Source organism: Rhodnius prolixus, unplaced genomic scaffold (assembly GCF_049639745.1).
Source record: "Rhodnius prolixus isolate KJV_2025 unplaced genomic scaffold, Rpr scaffold_6, whole genome shotgun sequence".
Taxonomy (NCBI): domain Eukaryota; kingdom Metazoa; phylum Arthropoda; class Insecta; order Hemiptera; family Reduviidae; genus Rhodnius; species Rhodnius prolixus.
This window is the reverse complement of record NW_027411634.1, coordinates 6,560,773-6,588,114: the sequence shown is the minus strand read 5'-3', so window position 1 is coordinate 6,588,114 and position 27,342 is coordinate 6,560,773. Positions and strand designations below refer to the sequence as shown.

The following is a 27,342-nucleotide window of genomic DNA, read 5'->3' as shown; positions in this document are numbered from 1 at the left end:
TTTCTGGGTGGGTCGTTATTAGGTCCGCCTTGGTCACTTTCAGTAGAGATGAATCAGGGATAACATTAGTCATAAGTACTAAGTAGTTGCTTATCTTTGTTGAGTTTTAAGTGAGCCGCTCCTTTAAAAGTATTAGAATAGAGACAATATTGCATTCCTGTTTTTAGATTCTTATCATTTCCGGAGCTTTTATACATTTTCAGTTTAAAGGTTTGTTTTTTAATTAATGCTTTAAGAGTCATTGAAAACTTGTATTAGTGCAGTGAAATAAATACAATGGCTGATCATTTTGGTACAATAACTCTGAAATGGGATCCAAAGAATCTTGAAATTAGGACAATGTCCGTGGAAAAAACATTAGAACCCTTGGTATTACAGGTAATAATTTATCTTAACTTATCGTCTAATTACTTCCTTTTAATTAGAAATGAACTAATCAAAAGATTGTTCTAATAGGTTACGACTCTTGTAAATACTAAAGGGCCCAGTAAGAAGAAAAAGGGTCGTTCCAAACGTGCTCATGTTTTGGTTGCCGCTGTTGAAAAGGCAACTGAAAATTTCATTGAAAAAGGAGAACTTATTGCCTACGAAAATCCAGATATTAAACAAGAAATGCTTTCAGCAGTTGAAGAAGTTCGCAAAACAGGTTGTTATAACATTATCAGTTTTACCACAATAACTATGATGAATAAGGTCATGCTATTAATTCACCCAATTTGTTGAAAGAAACCTGATTGGCAATTATGTTATTTTTGATTATGTAATTGTTAAAAGTCCAGATTAAAAAAAGGAATTTTTTTAACTGTTCTGCAACACAAAGGGGAAGCAATGAGTGCTGCTGCCAGGGAATTTGCTGATGATCCATGTTCCTCTCTCAAAAGAGGAAACATGGTACGGGCTGCGAGAAATCTTCTGTCAGCCGTGACACGTCTTCTGATCTTAGCTGATATGGTTGACGTGCATCTTCTTCTTAAATCTCTGAGAGTGGTAAGTTTATAATCTGTTCAAAATCGTGCTGTAGCAATTTTTAGGCCCTCCAAACAGAAGTAGCACATTAAATAGAATCTGAAGCTCCCATGGATGCTATTAACATTTGTTGACGGAATATATTTTATATTATTATTTTAGACTGCTTCAGTATCTGGCAACTTATGTAACAACATATTTTTATGAAGTTTCTAGTTAAGGGTAAATTTCTGATCTTCATTTTCATTTGATGAGAGAGATTTAAATTTGCTATAACCTTGCTTAAATATTTCTTTTAAAATTCTTATGGCTATGACGATTAATCAAGGTGTATTGAAAACCATTACTGGTTTCCAGTAAGTGCAGGTAAAATTACTTGAGTGGCGGAATTCCAAAATTAAAGGCAAACTTTATCCACACAATAGTACGATAACCCTTTCCCTACTTACGTGAGGTACATCTCAGGTTGAATTATTTGATCCAACTCTTGCGAACTTAAAGTAATTATATTTCGTTGTCCGATTATTGAATTACTTTTCAGGCAGAAATTAATGAAATCCAGTACTATAATGTAACGATTGCATATAAATATCAAGGGTTATTAATATCCTTGTAAATCACTTTTTATTTACTATGTATTAAGTATTTTAACTGTTTAACTAACCATTGTCATTGTAATTTATGTTAGAGGTACGGCACATTAGGCAGCCTAGTTTTAAACCATATATACCTCAGAGCACTGAGAGGGTAAAAAAATGATAATTTTTTTTTTGAAGATCTGTAACAAAAATTGAAAGTTGAAAACCTTAATTATTCACTATCCACTTCTGCATCTAGACAATTGGCTCCTCTCTTGTTATCGGGTCTCTCCATCTGTGATTAATTGTAGGAGATTTAGTACTGTTCAAAGAGAAATAATAAATAATTATTTACGTATCTAGGTTGAGGATGATTTAGAAAAAGTGAAGAATGCATCAAGTCAACCAGAATTACTAGAGAATATCAAAATGTTTGGACGAAATGCTTCTGAATTGATGTCTCAAGCGGCTAAGAGGCAACTAGAATTGAAAGATACTCAGTTAAGAGACGACCTAGCTGCAGCGAGAGCGGTGCTTAAGAAACATTCTACAATGTTGCTCACCGCCTCTAAAGTGAGAAAAATTGTATCATTTAATTTTTAGAGTTTCTAAAAGTTAATTTAATAATTTTAAATATTTAAGGTCTCTGGTTGAGTTGTTCCTAAAATTTTGAAGGCATTCATTTTCAGCTTTTTCCTTCTGAGTTGTCAGACTAGTATCTCCCATTTTTTTTTTTAACCTGTAAAGTTTTTTAAGATTTTATCAGTAAGGTTCCAATGGTTACCTCAAACATGGTATAAATTGCCCCTTTAAAAAATATTGAAAATTTTATATATATAATATATTATTTTTTTTATAAATAAAAATATAACGGAGCACAAAGTTAGTATAATATAAATTTTTCGGTCTTAGGTTTACGTTCGTCATCCAGAGCTTGCAGCCGCTAAGGCCAATAGAGATTATGTATTTAAACAAGTGTGTGAAGCTGTGAATACTATTAGCGACGTAGCTCAAGGCAAGGGGCCTACAGTGACTACGAATCCATTTGAAGGACCCGGCGAACTAGCAGCTGCCTTAGATGACTTTGATGTACGTAATTAACAAAACTTGTTTTTAAATTAGTCGCTTTTAATTTTTCTTAAGTTTTCAACAAGCGTTTATTTATTATCAAAGTTAATAAAAGAAATCAATAAATTAAGGAAAGAATGGTAATGGAACCTCTGGCCTATTCTGAAGTTCGGACACGTCCATCATTGGAAGAACGTTTAGAGAGTATAATTAGTGGTGCAGCTTTGATGGCCGATTCTTCTTGCACTAGGGATGAAAGGAGAGAAAGAATTGTAGCCGAATGTAACGCTGTGAGACAAGCTCTACAAGATCTTCTTTCGGAATACATGGCGAATGTTAGTAATGACTATATTTTATGTCATTTTTAGTTTTGGTTTTTATTTTCAGTAATTTTTAGCCAAAAAGAAGGAGATTTGATGAATTTTTTTAGATTTGTATTAACAAGTTTCTCTTAATGCTGATTTGAGAAAGTATTGCGATCAAATCGCAAGTTTTCGTCGGCTATAAGGGTTTTGATTTTTTTTAAATTTACTCATTTACTTTTATTGCATCTTCTGCTCTCCAACCTTAAAAAGAGCTCTTGAAGATGGGCACAAATAATACCCGAAACGTAATGCTTTCCATACAGATTTTTTAAACAAACTTTCTCTGGTCATGTTGAATTAAATGTTAACATGATAATAATTGTTGAATAATAGCAATTAGGTAATTATAAAATTACCAAAGAAAAACAATCGAATCTCCTTCTGATCTCGTTTTATATTTCTCTTATTATTTTTTTTTAAGAATTTATATTTTCAACACGCTTTTTGTTCAAGAAATTATATTTTTAATTGCCTTAAAAAAAAAAAGTTCTACTTTTTTGGCCCACAAGGCCGTATGAAAATATGTATTCCATGTTTTCATTATTTGTTCTGTATCCTCCCCTCACACACTGATGAACAATTATCGGTAAAGCATAACTAATATAATAAAAATATGAAATCATTACACCAAATATTGAAATATTTTTGGCCTTAAGGAAAAAAGAATATTGCCACTTTCAGTCATTATTCAGTGAAAATGTTGGGTCGTTTGGCATTCGCCTTACATTATAACTGAAATTGTCAATAATATTTATTTCTTTTGGATTAATGAATCAGACACTAAAAGCGATGTACAATATACTCTTGTTATTAGTGAAATTGAAACAGATATTCTCAAAAAAAAAATCTCTCAATATTGTCCTTTAAATTTACGCTTAAGTTAAATTTCATCATCAATAATTTTATACCATTCGCTTAACATCAGTTTTTAGGTAATTGCGCTACCAAATTGTGCATTCAGTACTTTCTTATGTGCCAATCAGGTATTTAAATTAAAAATTCTTGTTAATTTTTTTTGTTTACATGTGCGTTAAGAAAATACTGAACGCTGCTTAATTAATTATTGCTTTATTTATGTCATTGATTTTTAAAATTTTATTTTGATTAATGTGACTGTTGCATTTTTATTTATTTTTCACTTTTTTATTTATTTATATGTATCTGGGTTTTCTTTTTAACTATTTTTTTATAGTTTCGGTTTTCATCTTAAGAAATTATATTAGTCGGATTATTGTCAATACTAGTCTGGTATTAGTGGTTAAAACAAAAGTGTTTTCTGTTTTGGTCTATATTCCTACTTTTTTTCTATCTTTCTTTTTTTTTGGTAGCAATTGCAAATGCAGAGAGCCGGGAAGAGGGTACGAATCATTGTTCCTTTTATGACATTGTTATTCCCTAACTTCTCACCTGCACTTATTTTATTTATAATTTTATTAATTAACAAATTAGTACAAGAGTTTTGATTATAAATGTAGGAAATGTAGCGTGAGTTAATACGTGCACGTTTTTGAAGGAAACATTACTGTTAGAACTAATGCCGCAATGCCTTAATTAAATCGTCTCTTAGCATGTATTAGTCTTTATATTGTCTATAAAGTTTGTTTCTTAAAAGTCTTTGTAAGAGGTTTTTCGTCTATAATCCCATTCTATATTGTAATTACCGTGTTACGCGTATTAGTTTCCCTCAATCAAATTCTGTTGGGTTTTGGATTTTATCTATCATCATTGGTGTAGTCAGAGAGTCGACAAAGTAGAGTAACTTCCATTAAAGCTTTTTATTAGTGAAAGTTAAATTTTCTGCTACAAAATGATGAATGTGATGACACAGCAAGAATTTATTAAATAACGTCTTTAAATAAACAAGAATAATAATAGGAAAAAGCTTAGGCTTTGAACTACTAGGCGGATGTCCCGGATTCGAGTCCCTGCTAGTCTCAGATTATCCCTTTCTTATCTACAGGTCACGTTTTTTGTAAGTGTTAGATGTAATAATTACTAGAACACTGAAAAAAAGGCCTACAGTGAGAAGACTTCGGACGCAAGTGACCTCAGATTTTAACAGACCTTAAATCATTATTCAGAGTTTAACTTCTTTTGGAATTTGTTTTATTAAGTTTTCATGAAGTGAGGTGATAAAGAATTATTTAAATAAGCTTTAAAAAGTCACTAATGAAATGTGTATTTGATAGAAGGTTATTGTCCTACAAATTAGCTGTACTCCGTATTTGCCGAAAATGATCTAACCACTTTTCGGTTCTATTTTTGATCTCTAGAATCCTAAAACTTGTCTGTTGTGATGGGAGTTAAATATTAATATTATTCCAGTTACATTATTCATTTTATAACTTTTTATTATTTTTATTTCAAGCCAAAGCCTTCATTCAAGGCGTCATTCCTCATTCATTAATGACTGAGAAACCAAGTTCCCTGTGCCTTTTCAAATGTCGAGCGAGCTCTACGCTCAAGGAGTTGCAGCAAAAAGAGCCTTATTACTATGTTGTCTTCCCGTAGATACGAACAGCAGGAGTAACCTCTACTTCTACAAGTCCAGGGTTTCCCACAAATCGTTTCTGCGTATACTATCATTCAATTGGGGATTATTTTTAGTACAACGTTCGTGATATGGAATCTTGAAGTATTTCCTAAATTTTTATTCAAAACTCCTGATATATCTATTTTTTTTTTTTGCGCTAGAGTAACGCTGATTTTAGAATAATAAAATAAATACAACCATTTTCATTTAGTTTATGATTTATTTTTTCAATAAAGCATGTGAAATTACTAAAACAGTTGAAGTTTTTTGGTTGAGCACAGTATATTTTTTCACAAGTAATAATATTGTAATTTTATTCGTTATGAAGTTTGATATTTCCTAACTTTTTTTTTATTCAATAACAATCGCAGGTAGATATTATCGATTTGTAGGCGTAGTTCATTTTTTTTTGTTTTGTCATTCACCTTTATTTTTCTGATTTAAGAAAACCATTAACAATATTCTTATTTGACATATATTTTGTTGACAGTCTCTTTTATAATTGATATAAATTTGATTTCATGACTTAACAATATTCTCCCCTCTATTGTCCACTATGCCAATATATATAAATATAGCATTCCTTTCTATCCATCCTATTGTAGAGAATAGATGTTTGATCAAGCATGAATGTCATCCTACGATAATGACACAAAAAAGAAATCAAATAACTGCATGGACTGATCGATTTTTACACCTTGAGCGTGTGGGTTTGTGTTCATTTTTATTTTGTGACAACCATGTCACAAAACTGAAATCTGATTATTATTTTTTCTGTTGTATCTGTTGTAAAAATAAATAAAAAATACAAGTACAAAGTGTTTGTATGCGTTAATTGTTAGAATGTATATGTATGTCCGCGAGTATATGTGTACACTTCTGGCAGAGAGCATTGTTCATGACGAATGAGTAATATACACTTTCACTTCCTCTCAAACAAATACACACACACACATACATACATACATAAACACAAACATCGTAAAAAGCGTACAGTTTCAGTACCGCCATGGACCTGTGCATGAGAACAAAGTTAGTGTCCCTTTTATTTAATTACCTTAGTAAAAATCACAATTATTCTTAATGACAATTGTTTTTAAAAGGTAGTAAATTTTATTTATTACCATTTATTATACAAGTAAATTGATTCAAGCTAGAATTAAAAAAAAACAAATCATTAAAGATAGAAGGGTGATATTAAATTTACATTATCAACTGTCTAATTATCGTTCAGATAACTACAAGATCTCAACTGATATATTTTTTCTAAATTCGGATATAAAAATTGTTTCTTACTAACATTAACCATATTGTAAATTACTGCAAATTACATTGATTACTTTATTCCCTCTTGAATTTGAACAAGTTTTTTTTTCTTTTAAGAGTAATACTTGTTTTAATCAACGAAACTATCATTTCACTAATAGATTTTTCTGATTTTCTTTCATCAATAACCTTGATAATTTTTTTTGTTTATTTATTCATTTATTTATTATTATAGAATTATCTTTTCCCCTTTAATTTAAGTAATCAATAATAATTAATTTGGCTAAGGAAAGTTTGTTTGCAGAAAGAAAGTTCACCTCTAATCAAGGAGAGGTTTTGGAAATAGTACAGAAATACATATTAATTTTAAACTTTGTTGCATAACAGACATCGACGCTGTTCTTATAGCGTCTATTATGAGTGTACCATCATAAAAACAGTAGAAACATTGGTATATCCAAAGTTACCTACTTGAACAGTCACTGTTGGAAAGGGCGCTAGGCAATTGAGGGGCAAATGTAAGTTTTTTTAGCAGTGACTTATGCCCTACACTTAGATTGGAGCCAAAAAAATGATCAAGACTGTAAAGTTCTTAGAAGTGTGGAGATATATAAGGGAAGATACTTGGAAATTTCAAAATTACAACATTTGTAATACAGTTTTTAGTCTCGAATAATTGTGATTATTACTGTTATTAAATGTTCTAAGCACATTATTTCTGAAGTTGAATGTTGTTTTGCACTAATAGAGAAGTAGATAATTAGAATTTAAACTAAAAGATAATGAATCCAATTTTTCATATTAATTTAATCAATTTATACTCATTAAATTGTTTAATAATAGATGAGTGTAAAGGAACAGAGTGAAGGTCTAGAACGAGCCATTGATCATATGTGTCGCAAGACAAGGGATCTGAGACGTCAACTAAGAAAAGCGGTTGTGGATCATGTTTCCGACAGGTTAGAACCTTTCACAAATAGCGTACAATAGTTAGAAAATGTATATATATATATCCAAGCGTGCATTTACTACAATGCTTTCAAAACTGCAGTTATTTCGCCACTGTTGATTTTATCAGTATATTTATCATTCTGTAAAGTAGTATTACAAATTTTTATATCAAGAATAGTTTGTAATTAAGGTTTTTGCAACTATGACATAATTCTTAAATTTAATGATTTGCAAAACTATTTTTGATTTATAATTCCTGCAAGGAAGACCTGATTTATTGTAACTAATGTAATTATTATAAAATTAAGTAACTTATGAGGTTAGCATACTGGACTCCCACGCGGAGGTCCCGGGTTCGAATCCAGCAGCTAGCCCTTAGATTTTCTCTTCCTAGGAGCTTCTTACAGCTCACTGTCCGGTGATGGACAGTGTTGTCTGTAACGAGAGAACACTGTCCGGAGGCCGGCAGTGCACTGGAAAAAGCTCCGGGCGCTAATAACCTCAGCTGTTGATGCGCCAAAAAAAAAAAAAAAAAAGTAACTTGAAAAATTCTTGCAAAATGGAGAGATCTGGATTTCGAAAATACTAATTTGGGAGAAGGATTAAACATGAATTTTTAAATATTTTAATGAGATCCCTCTCTTCGAGCTTCGAAAAACACCTTGCAATCGAATTGTTTACTGTTATATCTTTTTTAATAGTTTCTTTCAAGTACCAACAATTTTACATTTAATGTACCGCCTTATTACTTAAATTTATTGATTTATGTTTTTAGAAAACTGATCTGTTAAATGCATTGCAACATATTGCTTCAACAATCGCGATTGTAATTACTAATTGCAAATTAATATGTTAAGTTCTTTTTTCTTTTTTTTAAATATTCTTAAACACTGATTCATAGTTTTCACAGTCCTTAGTTTGTGCAGGCTATTTGCCTAAGCATTGTTTTTTATGTTTTCTTTTTTTTTTAAACAAATCCTTTGTTTTAAATTTTATTTAAATAAATAATAATAACAATAATAACCTAACAAATCATCTCAGCTTTTTGGAGACAAGTGTACCACTTCTTGTACTCATCGAGGCAGCTAGAGCTGGCAATGAAAAAGAGGTACAAGAGTATTCTCTTGTCTTTACGGAACACGCCAACAAACTTGTCGAGGTATATTGCTGTTTTTTTCTGCTTTATTATTTATTTTTTTATAAAGCTTATGTTTCAAGAATATTTTTAGTTATTTTATTTTCTCACCTTGAAGGTGGCAAATCTGGCATGTTCAATGTCAGCAAATGAAGATGGAGTGAAAATGGTGCGTTACGCTGCTGCCCAAATAGATGGCCTATGTCCACAAGTGATCAATGCTGCTAGGATATTAGCAGCTCGACCGAGATCAAAAGTGGCCATGGAAAACATGGACGTATTTCGGGATGCTTGGGAAAATCAAGTTAGAGTACTTACAGAAGCTGTTGACGATATAACCACCATTGATGATTTCCTTGCAGTTTCAGGTTGATATCATCCTTCTTCAAAGTTAATTTACTTATCTTGGAAGAAACCATTTTCATTGAAAATAATGAATTTACTTACCATTAATTTTTTTAATTTTAGAAAACCACATCTTGGAAGATGTGAACAAATGTGTCTTGGCACTTCAAGAAAGTGATGGTGATTCATTAGATCGTACTGCCGGAGCAATCAGAGGCCGTAGTTCTAGAGTAGCAAATGTTGTCACTGCAGAAATGGATAACTATGAGCCAGGCATTTATACTGAAAGAGTTTTGGAAGCAATAAAAGTGTTGAGAGATCAAGGTTAGTTTACATTTAAAATGTAAAATATCTATTATATTAGAGTTAATAGATTTTTTTTTTTAACTATACTATTTGTGCTGATTGAGTAGATTTATTCAAAAGTAGTTGCGGATTCGTGTGATTTAACTTTCTACTGATACGAATACTTAAATTTCGAAATTTATTGTGAACTATTATATATCGTTCGTTAATCTTCTAAAGCTAGTTAGATTTTACAAACATTCGCCTGAACTTGAGCTACGAAATTTGATCATTTGATTTTGTATTGTACATTTGTATCACCAAAGGTGTATGTGTAAATTTAATAGATCAATATCTTTCTACAGCATAACCAAATGTTTTTTTTTTTCGCTTAGCGTCGTTTTTTAATCTTACTCCGGTAGACTTAAGACGATTCCTTAGAGGAGAGCAGACATTCCAAATTTTACTTGCTTTAGAGTGATGCGCTGATTTACTAGTAAAAAGTTTGCCGAACGTGTTAGTAGAGGGTTCATAACGCGCCTTGTGCTTAAAAGTGGTCATGTTCCAATTCAATTTCACTCTTTCATGAAAGACGAACATATTCTAGAAATCAAAAGCTATTGTAAAACAGATGTATTGTTTTTCATTTTACAGTTATGCCAAACTTTGCCCAAAGAGTAGAAGTTGCCGTGGACGCTCTTTCATCTAATCCTCCAAAAGATGTAGATGAAAATGAATTTATAGATGCTTCTCGTCTGGTTTACGATGGTGTTCGAGAAATTAGAAGAGCTGTGCTTATGAATAGGGTATGCTTTATGTATATATATGTTTAGAGATTTTCAGGTGCAAAATAAATTTAATCAGCAAAATAAGACCAAGAAGATAAAAACTTTAGTTTAAATTCTGTTTAAGTGAATGCTAAAATTGAAAATTCAATATCAATTGACCAGAAGAATGTTACATTTCATTGAGGATCCAGCGAAAATGCACCAATATTTCAGCAATTTGGGTAACTAACTCTAAACATCAGCCACAAAACTGGAATTCATTTAAAGAAGATAACAGGGGCAACAAATTGACAGATATTTTCGCATTATTATTAATAATGCATTACGATTAGCTTCAAATAAAGTATTCATAAACTGTATTGACAGTAAAGAAGAAGTAAATTGTGCTATAATTAAAGCGATCTTGGATTGAAAAATTAGAAAACGAATTAAGTAAAATTTGGTTCTCTAAAAAAATTTTTTTTTTCTTTCTCTGATTTACTTCTGTTTGTTCGCTCTCGTTCTGCTGGCAAAAGACGGACGAGGAGCTTGACCCAGAAGAAGTTGAATTAGACGAACATTACGCTTTTGAAACACGCAGCAAGTGTAAGAGGAGTTTGTTAACATTAAATGCATGTTAAATACATCCCATTAGTTCAGTTTATTTTGCACTTTACAGAGCTCCGAGGAATTAGATACCGACACTGAATTTGAACCATGCGAAGATCTGACTGTTGATACCAGGGCAAGACGTAAGATATTTTTTGTTTTGTTTTCCGTTCTAAGTTTTGCGATTTTTTTAAGTTCATTTGCGCTGTGTAAGAAAAAAAAAAAAATCTTGTTGAAGTAATGATCCAATACTTAATTGGTTTTTATTTACATTTTTATTTTAAACTCTTCATTCAATGTGGATGAGATGAATCAGATATCTGCGAATCAAGGTATTGTTATTTCTCTGCCAATATACATAAATGATAATTTTTGTCGCCACAATAGTATCTTTTAAGTTATTTAGTCATGTTGCACTTAGATTTTATTTAAAAAATGGGCTTTCCTATTATTTTATACCTGACAACTTAGTATCCCTTATGCATATCTTTACGTTCTAGAAAATTAATAAAATTAATGTTCGCAACAATCCTGATGTATTTTTAGCATTTTTAGAAGTCTTGCACTTTAATAGCATGTACACTTTTTTTTCCAAATGTTTTAGGAAATAAGTAATCAAATTTAGTTGTCGTAAAACTGTAATTGTTATAAATAAGTGTATTATCAGTATTTTCAATTTTATATTGATTTAAGTAGTTCAATTACTAGATAATATTTTACTTACATCCAATAGTAGAAAGGATTCGTATGGAAAGTTTGCAAAAAGACTCCTTTGTGCCACCCTAGGGGTTTCGCTCATTATTCTTTTTATGCTAGTCAGGAGCATTTCGCTTCACTTCATTTGTTCTTGAGGGCCCTTACTTCGCTGAGAGGCGAACTGGCCTGAACAAACCTGAGAACTGGCGCTCCTCAACAACAGTGTAGCTCTCAACCTAGATTTAATCTTTTCATTCCTTTTTGATTCTAGATCCTACCTGAACTGTCGTCCTATTCTTTTCAAAAACCTCAATTTTGTAATCAGGAATTGAGGTGTATGTGTTTTGTTAAATTCCAGAACCGATGGAAAATATCTAGTTTGCAGAGAAGCCGTTCTTAAGTATAACCATTGTATTTTTAAAAAATAATGGTTTAATCTCGTTATTGAAGTATAAACTATAAACTGAGTGCCATAAACTAACCAAACATTGCCAAATGGAATCACGAAAACCCTCTCTCCATTGTCGACTGAAAAGATGCAGTTTTTAATGATTCTTTGTCTGAGTCATGCCTCTTTATGTGGCCTTTCAACAAGTCAATTTTTGAGAGCACTCCCGTTTTAGATCGCCCATAGGCAGCCATACCTGCTGCAAAAGCTGGTACTCTTCTAGTCGATCTATTGACCAAGATTATATGAATAGCTTCTCTAAGCTTTTAAACCTATTTTGTCCATTACTTTGTAATAATATTGTTATAATATTGTGAATTTTCGTTGTTTAGCAAGTGTACAGACTGCTGATCATGGCGGAGTAGATGAATATCCTGACATTAGTGGCATTACCACAGCCAGAGTAAGTAATTATCGGGATTTTTTTTAGAATTAAGTATTTTTCTCTAAGTATAGGTAATTTAAAAACTTAAATTAAAAACTTAACCTAAAAAAGTAATTATCAGCTTTGTCGTTGAAAGCAATATAGGATTCTTCGCATCATTTCGCATGTTTTTTTATGTCTAATCATTAAGATTAGATTAGATTAGCAATTACATAGTCGTGAGTGCTCAAAAATAGCGAATTCTGTTCAATATACACTACTGATTGTAAAAACCATTATTTTTACAGCATAAAGAATCGGATTGAATAAATGTATCTTCTTCTTTTTTAATAAGACTTCTCGTCAGAAGTTAGGAATAACATCTAATTAACCCAAAACAAGTGCATATATTTTATTTATTTATTTTTTGAATTTTAGGAAGCCATGCGTAAGATGACCGAAGAAGATAAACAGAAGATCGCACAACAGGTGGAATATTTTAGAACTGAAAAATTGAAATTTGATAGAGAAGTGGCCAAATGGGATGATACTGGAAATGATATCATTGTGTTGGCTAAACACATGTGTATGATAATGATGGAGATGACGGATTTCACAAGGTATATATTATAGTGGGAGAATAGTTTTAGTAAAAATTCTTAACTGAAGAAAAAATCATACGTGCTATAACGTATGAAATTACGATTTTTTCTATCATAGCAAAATAAAATTTCCTTAATTTTGCAGAGGACGAGGCCCACTAAAAACAACGATGGATGTTATTAATGCAGCCAAAAAAATATCTGAAGCTGGTACCAAACTCGATAAACTAACTAGACAGATTGCTGATCAATGTCCAGAATCATCTACCAAGAAAGATTTATTGGCATATTTGCAGAGGATTGCACTCTATTGCCATCAGCTTAATATTACGTCTAAAGTTAAAGCCGATGTGCAAAACATTAGTGGAGAGCTAATAGTATCAGGAGTGAGTGTTTTAGAGAGATTCTCATATTGCTGAGACATTAGTTTTTTCTTAGATCAATGTGGATAATTTTTATTATTTTCTAGTTGGACAGTGCTACATCCTTGATTCAAGCAGCCAAAAATTTGATGAACGCTGTTGTATTAACGGTGAAATCATCTTATGTCGCCTCGACCAAATATCCTCGACAAGGGACTGTTTCGGTAAGTTCTTATTTCATTATTAATCTGAATTTTGGAACTCATAAAAAAAATTTATTGAAGTTGCCTGTCGACAGTCGGGAAAAAAATCTATTTTAATAAAACATACAAAGTTAATATATACATTTATTAAAACAATAAATATGAAATTTAAATAAATCTTTTCTCAGGCTTAAAATATTTAGGCAACCCAAATATGTTAAAAAAGATGACAAATTTTTTAAGATTTTGGTGATTCTTGGGCCTTAGTTAAACTTTAATGGATATCTAGCAGATGCTGAGTTTAAGAAATTAGGAAGGGTAAAGGCTGGCAAAGGTGGGTGCTACGAAGGATCAGCCAGATCCTCTTCTGCCCCTCAAGACGGCAAACAAAAATTATAGAGGCCAACTGAGGGACAAAGTTCGAGAAAAGCCGGAAGCAATACGAAGAGGCAAACGATGAAAATACTTAACGAAAACAGTGGAAAAATTCCCTTTCAGTGGCTCCAAAAGTATCTCCATCAAGAGGGAGTAATTAGTTCACCTTGTTTTGTCTGGGGTGCGTCGGAGATATGGACGCCAGAATCCTTAGAATGGAAACCACAAACCATATTCCTTTTTGGGAATAATATTTACTTGGTCTTCCCACATATTAAAAAATCACTGCTCGAAGATCACCTTCATCAACCATCTTGTTGCTAATCTGTTTATTTTGAAATACATTTGAGAGATTTGTCTGGTAGTAAATATTTATAATTACCAAAGGGCCAACTTTCTGAATGTTACAACAATAATATATAACATTTTTTCGATAGTGAAACTTAAGATACTAATGTACACATTATAATTTGAGCTTACTGGTTTTTGCTAAAATTAGGAAATAGCGGAAGAAGGGCGTTTTGATAGAGATTCTGGTTCATTCTTTTGCCCGGTTTCCTCTTCCACTTCAGTACTCTACAATGTGGCTCTGGTATATCTCTTCTCTTATCAATTACTACTAATATATTTTTGTTACATGGAAGGAGCAATTTTGTGTTTTTGCTTTGAGGGTCACATCATGCACATAATTTAGTTTTGTCATTATTTCTTTTTTTTTTTCATTGCAGTAATTTTGAGAGTGAATTTTTATGATGTGTAGTTATTTCATGTATAGAGAATTTTTTTTTTATTTATCAGTTTTCTTTGTGGCTACTAATATATTCATATATTACTTATGTTAAAATAGTTTTAGCGTACTTTTAGATTCAGACTTCATCCTGGGGGAGTAATTAACACAAAGATCGTTGCCTAAGACAAATGAGTTTCAGTGAGAGCTTTTCACTCTTCGGCTATTATTGGGGTAAAATGGAAAAACAACTTAAGAAGACCTGTGTTCAATATTCTGTCATTAAGCTCGTTTTTTCTTAAGTCCTTTGGCCATGTTGTATCTTTAGAAATCAGTAGGTCAACCAGTGGACTCACATCTTTAAGATCGAGTCTTGCTTTATTCTTTGATGTAAAAATCGAATATTAACGAGTGAAAAACTTAATTTTTCGCGGCGTTACTACACATGTTGTGGTAAAGGGTATCAGTATTGGGTTTAGATCACCTTTGATCTAAGATTTTATGCTCATCGATGCATCAATGAAATCTTCAAATAGTTTTTGATATCTTTTATTGAACAATCATGCAGATGCTATTTTCTACCAAGAAAGTGCTCGACCTGTGTTGCAAGAAATGGTTTTACAATTTATCAGAAAACCTAGGATAAAAAACTAGAAAAGTACTTGACCACCTCATTTTAATCATGCCCCTCCATGATATGTTGTTAACCCTGGATAAGTAGCATATTGTTAAACTTCATTGTTTATTGCATTGTATCTCCTTTTCATTTAGCAATGTAACTAAACGTGAAACTTTCAAGACTGTAATTTTACAACTGAGTGGTGAAATTTTGATTTTTTTGTTAGAATTTTAGTTTCATAAAGAAAATGAATACTTCTATCTACTTATTCCAAAGAGGATGTTTTACGGATTGAGTCGGTATAATTACGTTACAAGGTCTTTAAAAACTTTGCAAAATTTCTTCTTTTTTTTTTTTTTTTGCCTTTACAGCTGGTGCACCTGAAATAAGTCGTCTATTAATTTCTTTCTGTAGAATTTTTAGTTACTTACTCGTACAATTAAAGCAGCAAAAAATTAAGTTTTGGTATTTGTACACAAATCTATTGCATCCAAGAGATAAGTGGTATTAATATTGAAATGGGATTTTAGTGCTTCTTACTGAATCATAAATAAACTTAAATTTTAATTAATTCAATAATTTCATTAGGTTGCTGAACATGTCCTATATAGGGATTATATATTTAGTAGAATTATTGGTTAAAAAATGCATTTTCCAGCTTAATTAAACATCACAAATGAATACAACAAACCAACTGCATACCATTTTTATTTCTTTTATATTTTATTTTTGTTCATAACATATCGAGTTTTTTCAGATTAAGCATGGAGTTTGGTGTGACTAACTTCAAATGCGTGAGTTTGTCTTTTTAAAAAAACCAACAAAACATAATTAGGCACCAACTTGGATTAATATACATTTTTTTAATTTGATCATTCGTTTGGAAATTTATATATGTATATTGTTCAGCTTCTTTGTTTTAATTTATTTTGTTTTATTTATTTTTGTTTAATTAGTTCGTCTGCCCCTAAAATTTTGCAGTTAATTAAATTTTAAAAATAAGAGCATTCCTCATTATATACATATACAATATATGTAGACGTCCTTCGTAAACACGGAGAATTTCGCATACGAACGGAAAATAATCTATTTAGGATTAACAAAAATAATTATTGTTTTGCATCTTTAAGTTTATACAAACTTTTTTTTTATGCGACAACAATTTAGCAATCATTTGCTGTTAATTTTGAAATCGGCAATAAATGGCACAAATAGGAAGTAGTCATTGGCATGTTTTGCTTTTAAGATGCCATTGTTTCAGCTGCAATATTATACAGAAGTATGCCAAATTCCCAAAAAAAGAAATATCCCTCCTTTATTTATTTTTATAATCCTTGATACCCATACCACCATTTCCAAATATTAAGATTTATCCATAAGAAAAAACCTTTCAGTGGTAATGTTCAGCATTTACATGTTATTTGGCTAAAAGAGTTTGTGTGGTATCGTATATGAACTTCTCTTTATCGAAGTAATTTTGTTTTCTTCACAAGATCGGGTCATTTGAAGAGTTTCTTGGCGAATAGAATTATTGTTTAATAAAGATGAGGATCCTTTTAAATACTGAGGTTAATTTAGTAGGTGCTACTGTTCTTCAGAGACACTGGACCATTTTTAAGAGCACAGCCGCCTTCCAGACTTCGTTCTTTCATAGCAGTCAAGTACTGCCTATCAGCTAATTTTTCTCTTCTTAATGAGGTGTTCAGACTTTCTAGGATGGGATAATTTAACAGTAGCAGCGCTAACATTATTTCGACTAAACTTGGAATTGCGCATGACTGAACTATCCTACAGCTTCTTGATATCCTCCTAAAATTACATGAAGTATGAGATTCACATTCAACATCCAAAAAAACTGCAAAAGTGATACCTTTGATTAACGTTCTGGTTCAACATTTGGACCAATAGAGTACTTTATACTAATTGCTTAACTAAAAGTAAAAATAATATTCAGACGGATTTTATTTAGAAAGACTTGATGCTGAGAATAAAATTGAACGTTTCTGCTGCAATGAAAGCATTAATGATAACTCTATTGAAAATCTAAGTGGAAAAAAAATTCTGCCCTGAATGTGTTTCCCGATTAAAACCTAGTAGAGTAAATCTTCACTTTGTTCATGTAATTTAACGGGTTTTTGGGAGTCTAAAAATCGGTACTGTAAAATGCGCGTTGCAATTATAGAAAGCCTTGTGACTGAGTGTATGAGAGATCCACTAAATTTTTCTACCGTTGCAAATCTAAAGTAACCATTTTGATGTATGATAACCTCAATTATATTTAACTTAAAAAAGGGGTAAAAAAACTACAGTTTGAGAAAGCGATTTTTAAAGCAGCATTTCACGACCATTAAACTCTAAGCCAGTTTTCATTATATTTATAAATGCATTTATTTATTTCTGTTTTATTCGTTCAAGTGTTTGTTATCAATAATTCCAATTATAATCAAACTTCTAATCATCCAAACTTTCAAACGTTTATTTTTCATACATGTAGAAAGTATAAAGGGAGAAGGACATCCTTTGTTCCAGTAATCCTATTTTTTCTTTTCACTTTTAAAAATATTGTCCAATTGGCTATCCCTTCACCAGTTTTTTAATTTATTTTCCATTGAAAAAAAGAAGTGCATGTTCCAAAAAAGAAAAGAAAGATGATCCTTGTTTTTTTTTTTTAAACTTAATTTTGTTATGTTTTAGTCACCAATTGTTGTGTGGAAGATGAAAGCACCAGAAAAGAAACCATTAGTGAGACCAGAAAAGCCAGAAGAGGTTAAGGCCAAAATTCGTAAAGGTTCACAGAAGAAGGTACAGAATCCGATAAAAGCACTCAGTGAATTCCAAAGTCCAGCCGAATCAGTATAAATTATTTATTTATTTATAATCATTATTATTATTATTATTATTTTTAAAGCTATATTAATTCTTAAAAAAAAAAGAAAATTGGTTCATTATTTTTATTAGGAATATATTTTTACTTTTATTAATAGTTGAACATTCCTTTTTTATCTATTATTTTTCAATTTATAATTTATATTTTTAAATTTTTAACGAAGAATTTAATTAAACTTACCTAAGAAGCGAAAGTAGGACTTCGTTTAAATATTGACTACTTCCTGGCTCCTCTTCCAAGTTAAATACATTTCCACGTGAATTTCTTTTTTTTTGTATTTTTTTTTTGCGTATTGTTCTATTGATACAGAACAAGTAATATTTATTTATATTTCTAAAATTAAGGCCTCCATTACAAAATTAATGTTAAGGAAACTGAGTGTAGTGCATAGTGAGAATAGTAAAGCATAGTGTGCGATTTTATTTCAATGCAGTTGCTATTTAATCATACTTAATTTTGAAAGAATATTTTGTAAATATAAACAATGTATTTTTTCAACCAATTTGTTACTTAATACTAGTATTGCTGCATTTTCACTTCTTTAGGTTTGACGTATGACTTATCATATTTTATGTATTATTACTATTCCTTAATTGAAGTTGTTCTGATTATTGTTTGTCAGAAATTAGCCAAAAAAACAATAGTGCTACTTCTAAATTTATTATTAAATCAAAACCTAAACTGAGCATCCCAAAATTAATAACTAGCAACGAAAGTGTACGAACATAATGATTCGGTCAAAAGGGAAATTGAAACCATATTCTGCTACAGTTTAACATTGTAATAACTATTCCAGTAAGGTGAACTATACCACTAAAGATATAAAGGTTTCGGTAGATGTGATCCCAGGACGTAGGGCCTACTTAAGGTCTTACACAGTTGTACAAACTTAGTCCCTGTAAGATGGGGCTGTTTTACACCTTATAAAGTTAGGTATGTAGCAAATACTATGCTATACTAAACTGTACAAAGCCACCTCCTTTTTTTTTTTTTTTTAATAAGAGTTGATGAAGTTAAGCTTTGATGAAAAATACAGTCATACTTATTTTTTTTAAGACAAATTTTCCGTGTTTGAAAAAGTTTAAAATTAGTCTTATTTGTTAATTTAAATTTTTTTGTAAACCTTTCATTTTTTTTAAAAAAATCGGGTCTCAAATCTGATGTATTATTAAGGACTAGTTTAATGTTTTTAGTACATACTTAAAATTCTTGCAGTCAAAGTTCCACAACAGTCTAAAATTAATTCTATACCTGAATGTTTCTTGATGATTTTCGAAGCGATTTACTTGGTAAACTATTTTATATTAATTAAAAATTAATATAGATAATAATATGTAGCCTAAACATAACGATATTACTTTCACTTCCTCCGTGAATGAACAATTATTATTAATTGAATTAACTAAGTGAATGTTTTCTTATTTATCCTAAATCTGACAATAAAACATTCAAAATAAAAATGGTATAAAACTTAATCCCCTACATCTCTAATTAAATGTAATTATTTTATACATTATCGACTTATTGCATTTGTAATTGTGTTTAGAATAAAAAATATATTTAGAAATTTTATCGTTAGTGTTTAGAGAATATTTATGCAGTTGATGAATTGATGATAAAATTCCTAATATCTGCAGACTGTATTTGCATTTATTTTATTATTATGTAACTAACAATTATTATATAATTAATAGTTTAAGGAATCATGCTGTTAGAAGAAAAGAAAAAATCAAATTTATTTACTTATTTATTATGCCAAATAAAAATAAAGTTATAGTGAATTATGGAAGTATTCTGTTCTGAATTCTTTAATTTTTATTGAAGTTTGTTTCTTATATTCAATTAATGAGTAGAATTACTACATTTGGATATTACATGTTACTCATTTTTTAAAATACTTGTTTGCAAAATTTAATTGATGGAGGATTCTGATATAAATTCTGATCATTTTGGATGCTCCTCAGTGTACCGCTTATTTTGCTCAACAACGAAACGAGTACCCAATTTGTGAAGTTGCTACGTTTACGTTGGTTAAGGCTTATTGTGAAATTGGGGGCGGAGATGCAAGTTGGAGGGCAAGAGAAAGGTAGAAAGGTTTGATTGCCTAGGACAAGATGGCTGGACTAAGTCAAATAATGCTCGTCAAGCTGGAGCAGAGAAGTGGGAAAGATGGGCTTTGCATCGTGGCAAATGTGGGAGGTTTTTAATGAAGGCCATGGTTGAAACGAGTTGTAGCCCCGAAAATGTATATATGTATGATGCATTACTTCTGTGATATTCTTATTCATGTTACTTCCATTTACGGCAACTTGCTTGTAATAAACAAAAAGATGTCTTTAAATCCCAGAACGTAACTTTTTGTAAGATGTGGTAAAAAATAGTTGGTGATAGTGAGCGTTAGCCCTTGGGGCAACATCTTGTTAGGCTTTAGTAATGGCTATTGTTCGGTAATAAGGAGTTGCCCTTGCTAGCCACCTTTGCTGATCTTAAGTTCATATTCTTAGGCTGAGCATTGCGAAGTAGGCACAGTTAGGGCCCTCACAATCCTGCCAAGATCTATGACTGCACTACTTAGCTGGTCACAAGATCCGTCCAGCTACGGCGAAAACTTCTGATTAGCAAGGGACAGGTTTATTAGGTGGGGCTTAAACGATTTGACCGAAAACTGTAAAACGGAAAAGTTGCCATGCCTCATATAATAGAATTCACTGATGGGTCTTCTCGGATGTTGATGTATTCTTGAAACAGGTTTATTTTTTAGATTATTAAACTGAACTATTGTTTCTGCAAGGATGAGTGATCCGGTTGCTAACTTTAATATAAATGTCCATACGTAGCTAAATGAATCTAACGATCTACAAGATGTTAAGAGAATTATAAGAACCGATTATCTTCTATAGATCGTTATACTGCCAATTTATAAAATAAAGGATTCTTGTTGGTTAATGCATTAAAAGAAAAAATTCTTTTAAAATTAAATAAGTTGTAAATTACCATTCTTATGCACTAAAAGTTCATACATCAATTTTAGTTAAATCGAGTTTTATAAAAAATAATTACTCAGTGAGCTCAAATTTTTTAGAGAGCACTATGTTAATTTTTTTTCTTCGTCAATAATAGAAATAGCAATATAATTACGCTCTGCCGTGGTCATCTGGCATCTGGTAAACTATATAATAACCTCTCATAAAGTACAGATAACAATGCTGTTACCTTATAATCTTACCAGAATCAATTTGTTGTTGGAAAGTTGCCATATGGTTGTGTATAAGTAGTTGTTTGTATTTTCTTAAGCAGGTTCATTAATGTCAATTACATATATTGCTCTTAGTGATTATGTCTCCTAAAGATTTGTTTATTTTTTTATTCGTTTTTTGTTGCCATACGTATAATACGGAAACAGTTTCAGTACGTACATCTTTAGATCCGTCTAAACATGTTCAGAATGACAATAATAGTTCCAACTTAAATAATTTAAAAAGTACTTCTTCGTCATCTATACATTCTTCACTCATCTCTAATTCAACTATAATTGTGCCAATTGAAGGAGGTGGTGGAAGTCATTTAGATTTACTAGAAAAGCCTTTTACTGAAGATAATTTTAATAAAGTTACGGAAAGCCGTAAAATATCAGCCAGAAAAGGTGTCGTTTTTAGTGAATCTGACGGTCTAAGCAGTACGGTTGCGCCAAAACAATCTTCATCATCAACTAATCGCACCCCAACACTAAACACAACAGTTCAAATTACTACAGAAGCTTCAACAGCTAAAATAGATTCAAATTTATCAAAAACAACAAATTCTACAGTAACCAGCACAACGCAGAAGTCAATATTATCTACAAAAAAGAAACCACTCTTCACAATGATCTCTGATGATCATGTAACGATAGAAAGTGAATCATTCATTGAATCGCCAACTACGGGAAAAGATTACGTCCTACCAATAGTTTTGATAATATTAGCTTTACCAGTTTTATTGTTCATCATAAAATTAATTTACAAAAGAGGAACAGAGTTCACTGAAAGGCAGCAATATCATAGAATGTACCTAATAGACGGCATGTACAATACCAGGTAACCAAATTAAGTCTGACATATTTTGACAATAAATTTATTAACATATACTTTTTGAGTAAATAATTTGTTTGTTTTAAAGTTGCATTGCTATATAGTTGTTAATATGTGTTGGTATTAATTTTATAAAGAAGTTAACACTAATCAGGCTCAACATTAGAGCATATCATGATTTTCTATTCGAAGTTCCTTTTTTATGTTAATTTAAATTTGTATATATTTACATTTCTCGTCGGGTCCACAAAATCTTTTCATATCTACTATTTTTATAAAAAATTGTGGCAAAGAGCCGCGACAATAGTAATTTTAAAGGAAGTTGTCTTCCAAATTTTAATGTAAATTAAGTGAAGTTGTTTTCTCTTTTTTATCAAAAACTGTGATAATTAATTACTCGTTACTGTACAAATGACACTAATGTATGTGTGGTTTAAAAAAATGTCAAATCATACATTGGTAAAAAAGTAATAATAATTTTGTATTTATTTTACTGATATTTTTTGATAAAATTATTTAAATCTTTGGATGATGTTCTATGTAATTTTCATAAGAACTCTTTTCATTTCAGTAGAATCAAAACCTATCTACAACATGTAATATTTTTTATAAACTGAGCTGTGATTGAATTTATTCTTATAAGTCTGGGAACATTTTTATTTACTGTTAATATATTTGTTACTTCATAAAAAGAAAACATGAGTAATATGTACTATTTTTACCTATTTCACTTAATTAAAGCGCTTTCGAGTCCGAGAATTAAGGCAGGAAGCAAATGTGGGCATTGTTAACACATTTTCTTTCCTGATTATCAAAACTTTTACAAGTTTCAGATGGGTTATGAGGTCTTAAATAGGATGTAGTTGGAACGCCTTTGAACAATGTGAAATTTTAAAGGTAATATGTGATATTTCTCAATTTATTAATAAAATTTGTGAACTGGATGAGCTACAGATTTTATCAAGACTGTGATTATTTATGCAGCATTGCCGTATATCTTGTTTAGCTTGCAAATAAAAAGTGAGGACCTTCTGACTGACCTCTCAAGGATCTGTGCCAACTTTTTTGATGGTGAGAACGTATGAATATCTACATGCCTTTTTTTCAGGAACAGCTCTTTTACTCAGTCACTTACTTCGACCGAAAATGGACATCGAGCATCTCAAAGTATGAAGCTTCAAAAATCTAAATCAGGACCAAAAGGGAAAAAATTACTGCGGTTGTTCTTCTTTGTTTTTTAAAGAAAAGTTGCCCCGGGACCTATATTAACATATTTTTGAAATAAAAAATTTGTTTTGGTACATAACGATTCATTTTTTTAAAATATATGTGTATATTTTTTATAATAATTTTTTTTGCAAATCTTCAACGTCAAAATTGACTAGAAGGCTTGCTGTTTTTGTTCTTAATAGTTAATAATAATGCCAATGCTAGGTGGTACGTAAAGGATCGATATATTTTGAAAAGTAAGAAATATAAACCAGTGGAAAAGATGGAACATTTCTCTAAATTTCTCAAGAAGGCTGCTTTTTCTATATTTAAAAGGTAAAGGTAAGGCCAAAGAGAGATTGTGCATCTCAGGTCGCTCATTTGTGAAAAAGAAGAATTAAAACCATTGGAAGAAGTTGAATCTTTCTCCTAATTTTAATAGAATAATTTTTTTTATTTTTTAGTTAAACCAATTCTAGATTGAACAAGGGTGTACGATCTATTATGAAAAACCGGAAGTTAAAAATATTAGAAAATACACTTATTTTACTGGCAAGTTGTTTTTTCTGTGTTTGAGAGTTAATATTAACACCAAAGCAAGACTGTACATATTAGAACGATCTATTTTAAGAAACAAGAAGTAAAAATCATCGGAAAAAACAGACACTTTCTCCTTATTTCACTGAAATGATGTTGTTTCGGTCCTTGATAGCCATTAATACCAATGCAAAGTTGTATGCAAAGGATTGATCTACATTGAAAAATAAATAGTAAAAAACATTCAGAAAAAGCAATAAATTTCTCCTTAATTCACTAAAAGTGCAGCCGTTTCTGTCAGTAATAGTTAAAAATGCAAATGCTAGATTGCACATAAAAAATTGATCTATTTGAAAAGTAAGAAATAAAACCAGTAGAAAAGAAGGAACATTTCTCCAAATTTCACTGAAGTGCAGTTTTTTCTGCGTTTGAGAGTAAATATTAATTCCAATGCTAGATTGTACATATTAGAACGATCTTTTTTGAAAACTAAGAAACAAAACCAAGTGGAAAAGATATGACATTTTCCCTAATTTCACAAGAAGGTATGCTGTTTTTGTATTTGATAGTTGATAATAAGGCCAACCCTAGAGTGTGCATCATAGATCGATCTATTTTGAGAACTTAGTAGTAAAAACTGCTGGAAAAAGTGGCTCGAATCTCCTAATTGCATAGGAAGTCTGCTGTTTTTGTATTTAATAGTTAACAATGAGGCCTGCACTAGATTGTACATCATAGGTCGATCTATTTTGAACAATTAGAAGTAAAAACTACTGGAAAAAGTCAAATTTGTCAACTAATTTCGCAGGAAGTCTGCAGTTTTTGAAATTGATAGATGATAATAAGGCCTACCCTAGATTGTACATCATAGGTCGATCTATTTTGAAAAATTAGAAGTAAAAACTACTGGAAAAAGTCAAATTTGTCTACTAATTTCGCAGGAAGTCTGCTGTTTTAGTATTTGATAGTTGATAATAAGGCCAACCCTAGATTGTACGTCATAGGTCGATCTATTTTGAAAAATTAGAAGTAAAAACTACTGGAAAAAGTCAAATTTGTCTACTAATTTCGCAGGAAGTCTGCTGTTTTTGTATTTGATAGTTGATAATAAGGCCAACCCTAGATTGTACATCATAGGTCGATCTATTTTGAACAATTAGAAGTAAAAACTACTGGAAAAAGTCAAATTTGTCTACTAATTTCGCAGGAAGTCTGCTGTTTTTGTATTTGATAGTTGATAATAAGGCAAACCCTAGATTGTACATCATAGGTCGATCTATTTTGAAAAATTAGAAGTAAAAACTACTGGAAAAAGTCAAATTTGTCTACTAATTTCGCAGGACGTCTGCTGTTTTTGTATTTAATAGTTAACAATGAGGCCTGCACTAGATTGTACATCATAGGTCGATCTATTTTGAACAATTAGAAGTAAAAACTACTGGAAAAAGTCAAATTTGTCCACTAATTTCGCAGAAAGTCTGCTGTTTTTGTATTTGATAGTTGATAATAAGGCCAACCCTAGATTGTACATCATAGGTCGATCTATTTTGAAAAATTAGAAGTAAAAACTACTGGAAAAAGTCAAATTTGTCTACTAATTTCGCAGGACGTCTGCTGTTTTTGTATTTAATAGTTAACAATGAGGCCTGCACTAGATTGTACATCATAGGTCGATCTATTTTGAACAATTAGAAGTAAAAACTACTGGAAAAAGTCAAATTTGTCTACTAATTTCGCAGGAAGTCTGCTGTTTTTGTAATTGATAGTTGATAATAAGGCCTACCCTAGATTGTACATCATAGGTCGATCTATTTTGAACAATTAGAAGTAAAAACTACTGGAAAAAGTCAAATTTGTCTACTAATTTCGCAGGAAGTTTGCTGTTTTAGTATTTGATAGTTGATAATAAGGCCAACCCTAGATTGTACGTCATAGGTCGATCTATTTTGAAAAATTAGAAGTAAAAACTACTAGAAAAAGTCGAAGTTTTCTACTAATTTCGCAGGAAGTCTGCAGTTTTTGTAATTGATAGTTCATAATAAGGCCAACCCTAGATTGTACATCATAGGTCGATCTATTTTGAACAATTAGAAGTAAAAACTACTGGAAAAAGTCAAATTTGTCTATTAATTTCGCAGGAAGTCTGCTGTTTTTGTAATTGATAGTTGATAATAAGGCCTACCCTAGATTGTACATCATAGGTCGATCTATTTTGAAAAATTAGTAGTAAAAACTACTGGAAAAAGTCAAATTTGTCTACTAATTTCGCAGGAAGTCTGCTGTTTTAGTATTTGATAGTTGATAATAAGGCCAACGCTAGATTGTACGTCATAGGTCGATCTATTTTGAAAAATTAGAAGTAAAAACTACTGGAAAAAGTCAAATTTGTCTACTAATTTCGCAGGAAGTCTGCTGTTTTTGTAATTGATAGTTGATAATAAGGCCTACCCTAGATTGTACATCATTGGTCGATCTATTTTGAAAAATTAGTAGTAAAAACTACTGGAAAAAGTCAAATTTGTCTACTAATTTCGCAGGAAGTCTGCTATTTTAGTATTTGATAGTTGATAATAAGGCCAACTCTAGATTGTGTATCATAGGTCGATCTATTATGAAAAATTAGAAGTAAAAACTACTGGAAAAAGTCAAATTTGTCTACTAATTTCGCAGGAAGTCTGCTGTTTTTGTATTTGATAGTTGATAATAAGGCCAACCCTAGATTGTACATCATAGGTCGATCTATTTTGAACAATTAGAAGTAAAAACTACTAGAAAAAGTCGAAGTTTTCTACTAATTTCGCAGGAAGTCTGCTGTTTTTGTAATTGATAGTTGATAATAAAGCCTACCCTAGATTGTACATCATAGGTCGATCTATTTTGAAAAATTAGTATTAAAAACTACTGGAAAAAGTCAAATTTGTCTACTAATTTCGCAGGAAGTCTGCTGTTTTAGTATTTGATAGTTGATAATAAGGCCAACCCTAGATTGTACATCATAGGTCGATCTATTTTGAACAATTAGAAGTAAAAACTACTGGAAAAAGTCAAATTTGTCCACTAATTTCGCAGAAAGTCTGCTGTTTTTGTAATTGATAGTTCATAATAAGGCCAACCCTAGATTGTACATCATAGGTCGATCTATTTTGAACAATTAGAAGTAAAAACTACTGGAAAAAGTCAAATTTGTCTACTAATTTCGCAGGAAGTCTGCTGTTTTAGTATTTGATAGTTGATAATAAGGCCAACGCTAGATTGTACGTCATAGGTCGATCTATTTTGAAAAATTAGAAGTAAAAACTACTGGAAAAAGTCAAATTTGTCTACTAATTTCGCAGGAAGTCTGCAGTTTTTGTAATTGATAGTTCATAATAAGGC

At 31.0% G+C, this 27,342-nt stretch overlaps 2 protein-coding genes across 7 annotated transcripts; both read left to right on the top strand.

Annotated features, from left to right (window-relative positions):
- The first annotated feature begins 57 nt into the window (after nt 1–57).
- On the top strand, nt 58–18,386 carry alpha-Cat (catenin alpha). 4 transcript variants are annotated; one of them, XM_074141252.1, is made up of 18 exons: nt 58–378; nt 457–646; nt 821–987; nt 1,908–2,117; nt 2,457–2,633; nt 2,744–2,947; nt 4,306–4,335; nt 7,620–7,735; nt 8,769–8,886; nt 8,981–9,230; nt 9,331–9,531; nt 10,147–10,298; nt 10,939–11,011; nt 12,345–12,415; nt 12,815–12,996; nt 13,124–13,364; nt 13,448–13,564; nt 17,959–18,386. In XM_074141252.1, exons 1-18 carry the CDS (start codon nt 277–279, stop codon nt 18,121–18,123), a joined length of 2,766 nt encoding a protein of 921 aa, XP_073997353.1. In that variant the 5' UTR covers nt 58–276; the 3' UTR covers nt 18,124–18,386. The 4 variants fall into 4 exon arrangements, with proteins under 4 accessions (XP_073997353.1, XP_073997354.1, XP_073997356.1 ...); XM_074141253.1 differs by lacking the exon at nt 10,939–11,011 and adding an exon at nt 10,796–10,865; XM_074141255.1 differs by lacking the exon at nt 17,959–18,386 and adding an exon at nt 16,022–16,138.
- Nucleotides 18,387–21,350: 2,964 nt separating this feature from the next.
- On the top strand, nt 21,351–23,527 carry LOC141460854 (uncharacterized). Of its 3 annotated transcripts, none has more exons than XM_074141265.1 (2): nt 21,351–22,227; nt 23,330–23,527. In XM_074141265.1, exons 1-2 carry the CDS (start codon nt 21,488–21,490, stop codon nt 23,460–23,462), a joined length of 873 nt encoding a protein of 290 aa, XP_073997366.1. In that variant the 5' UTR covers nt 21,351–21,487; the 3' UTR covers nt 23,463–23,527. The 3 variants fall into 3 exon arrangements, with proteins under 3 accessions (XP_073997366.1, XP_073997369.1, XP_073997368.1); XM_074141268.1 differs by lacking the exon at nt 23,330–23,527 and adding an exon at nt 23,055–23,165; XM_074141267.1 differs by lacking the exon at nt 23,330–23,527 and adding an exon at nt 23,049–23,165.
- Nucleotides 23,528–27,342: the final 3,815 nt, after the last annotated feature.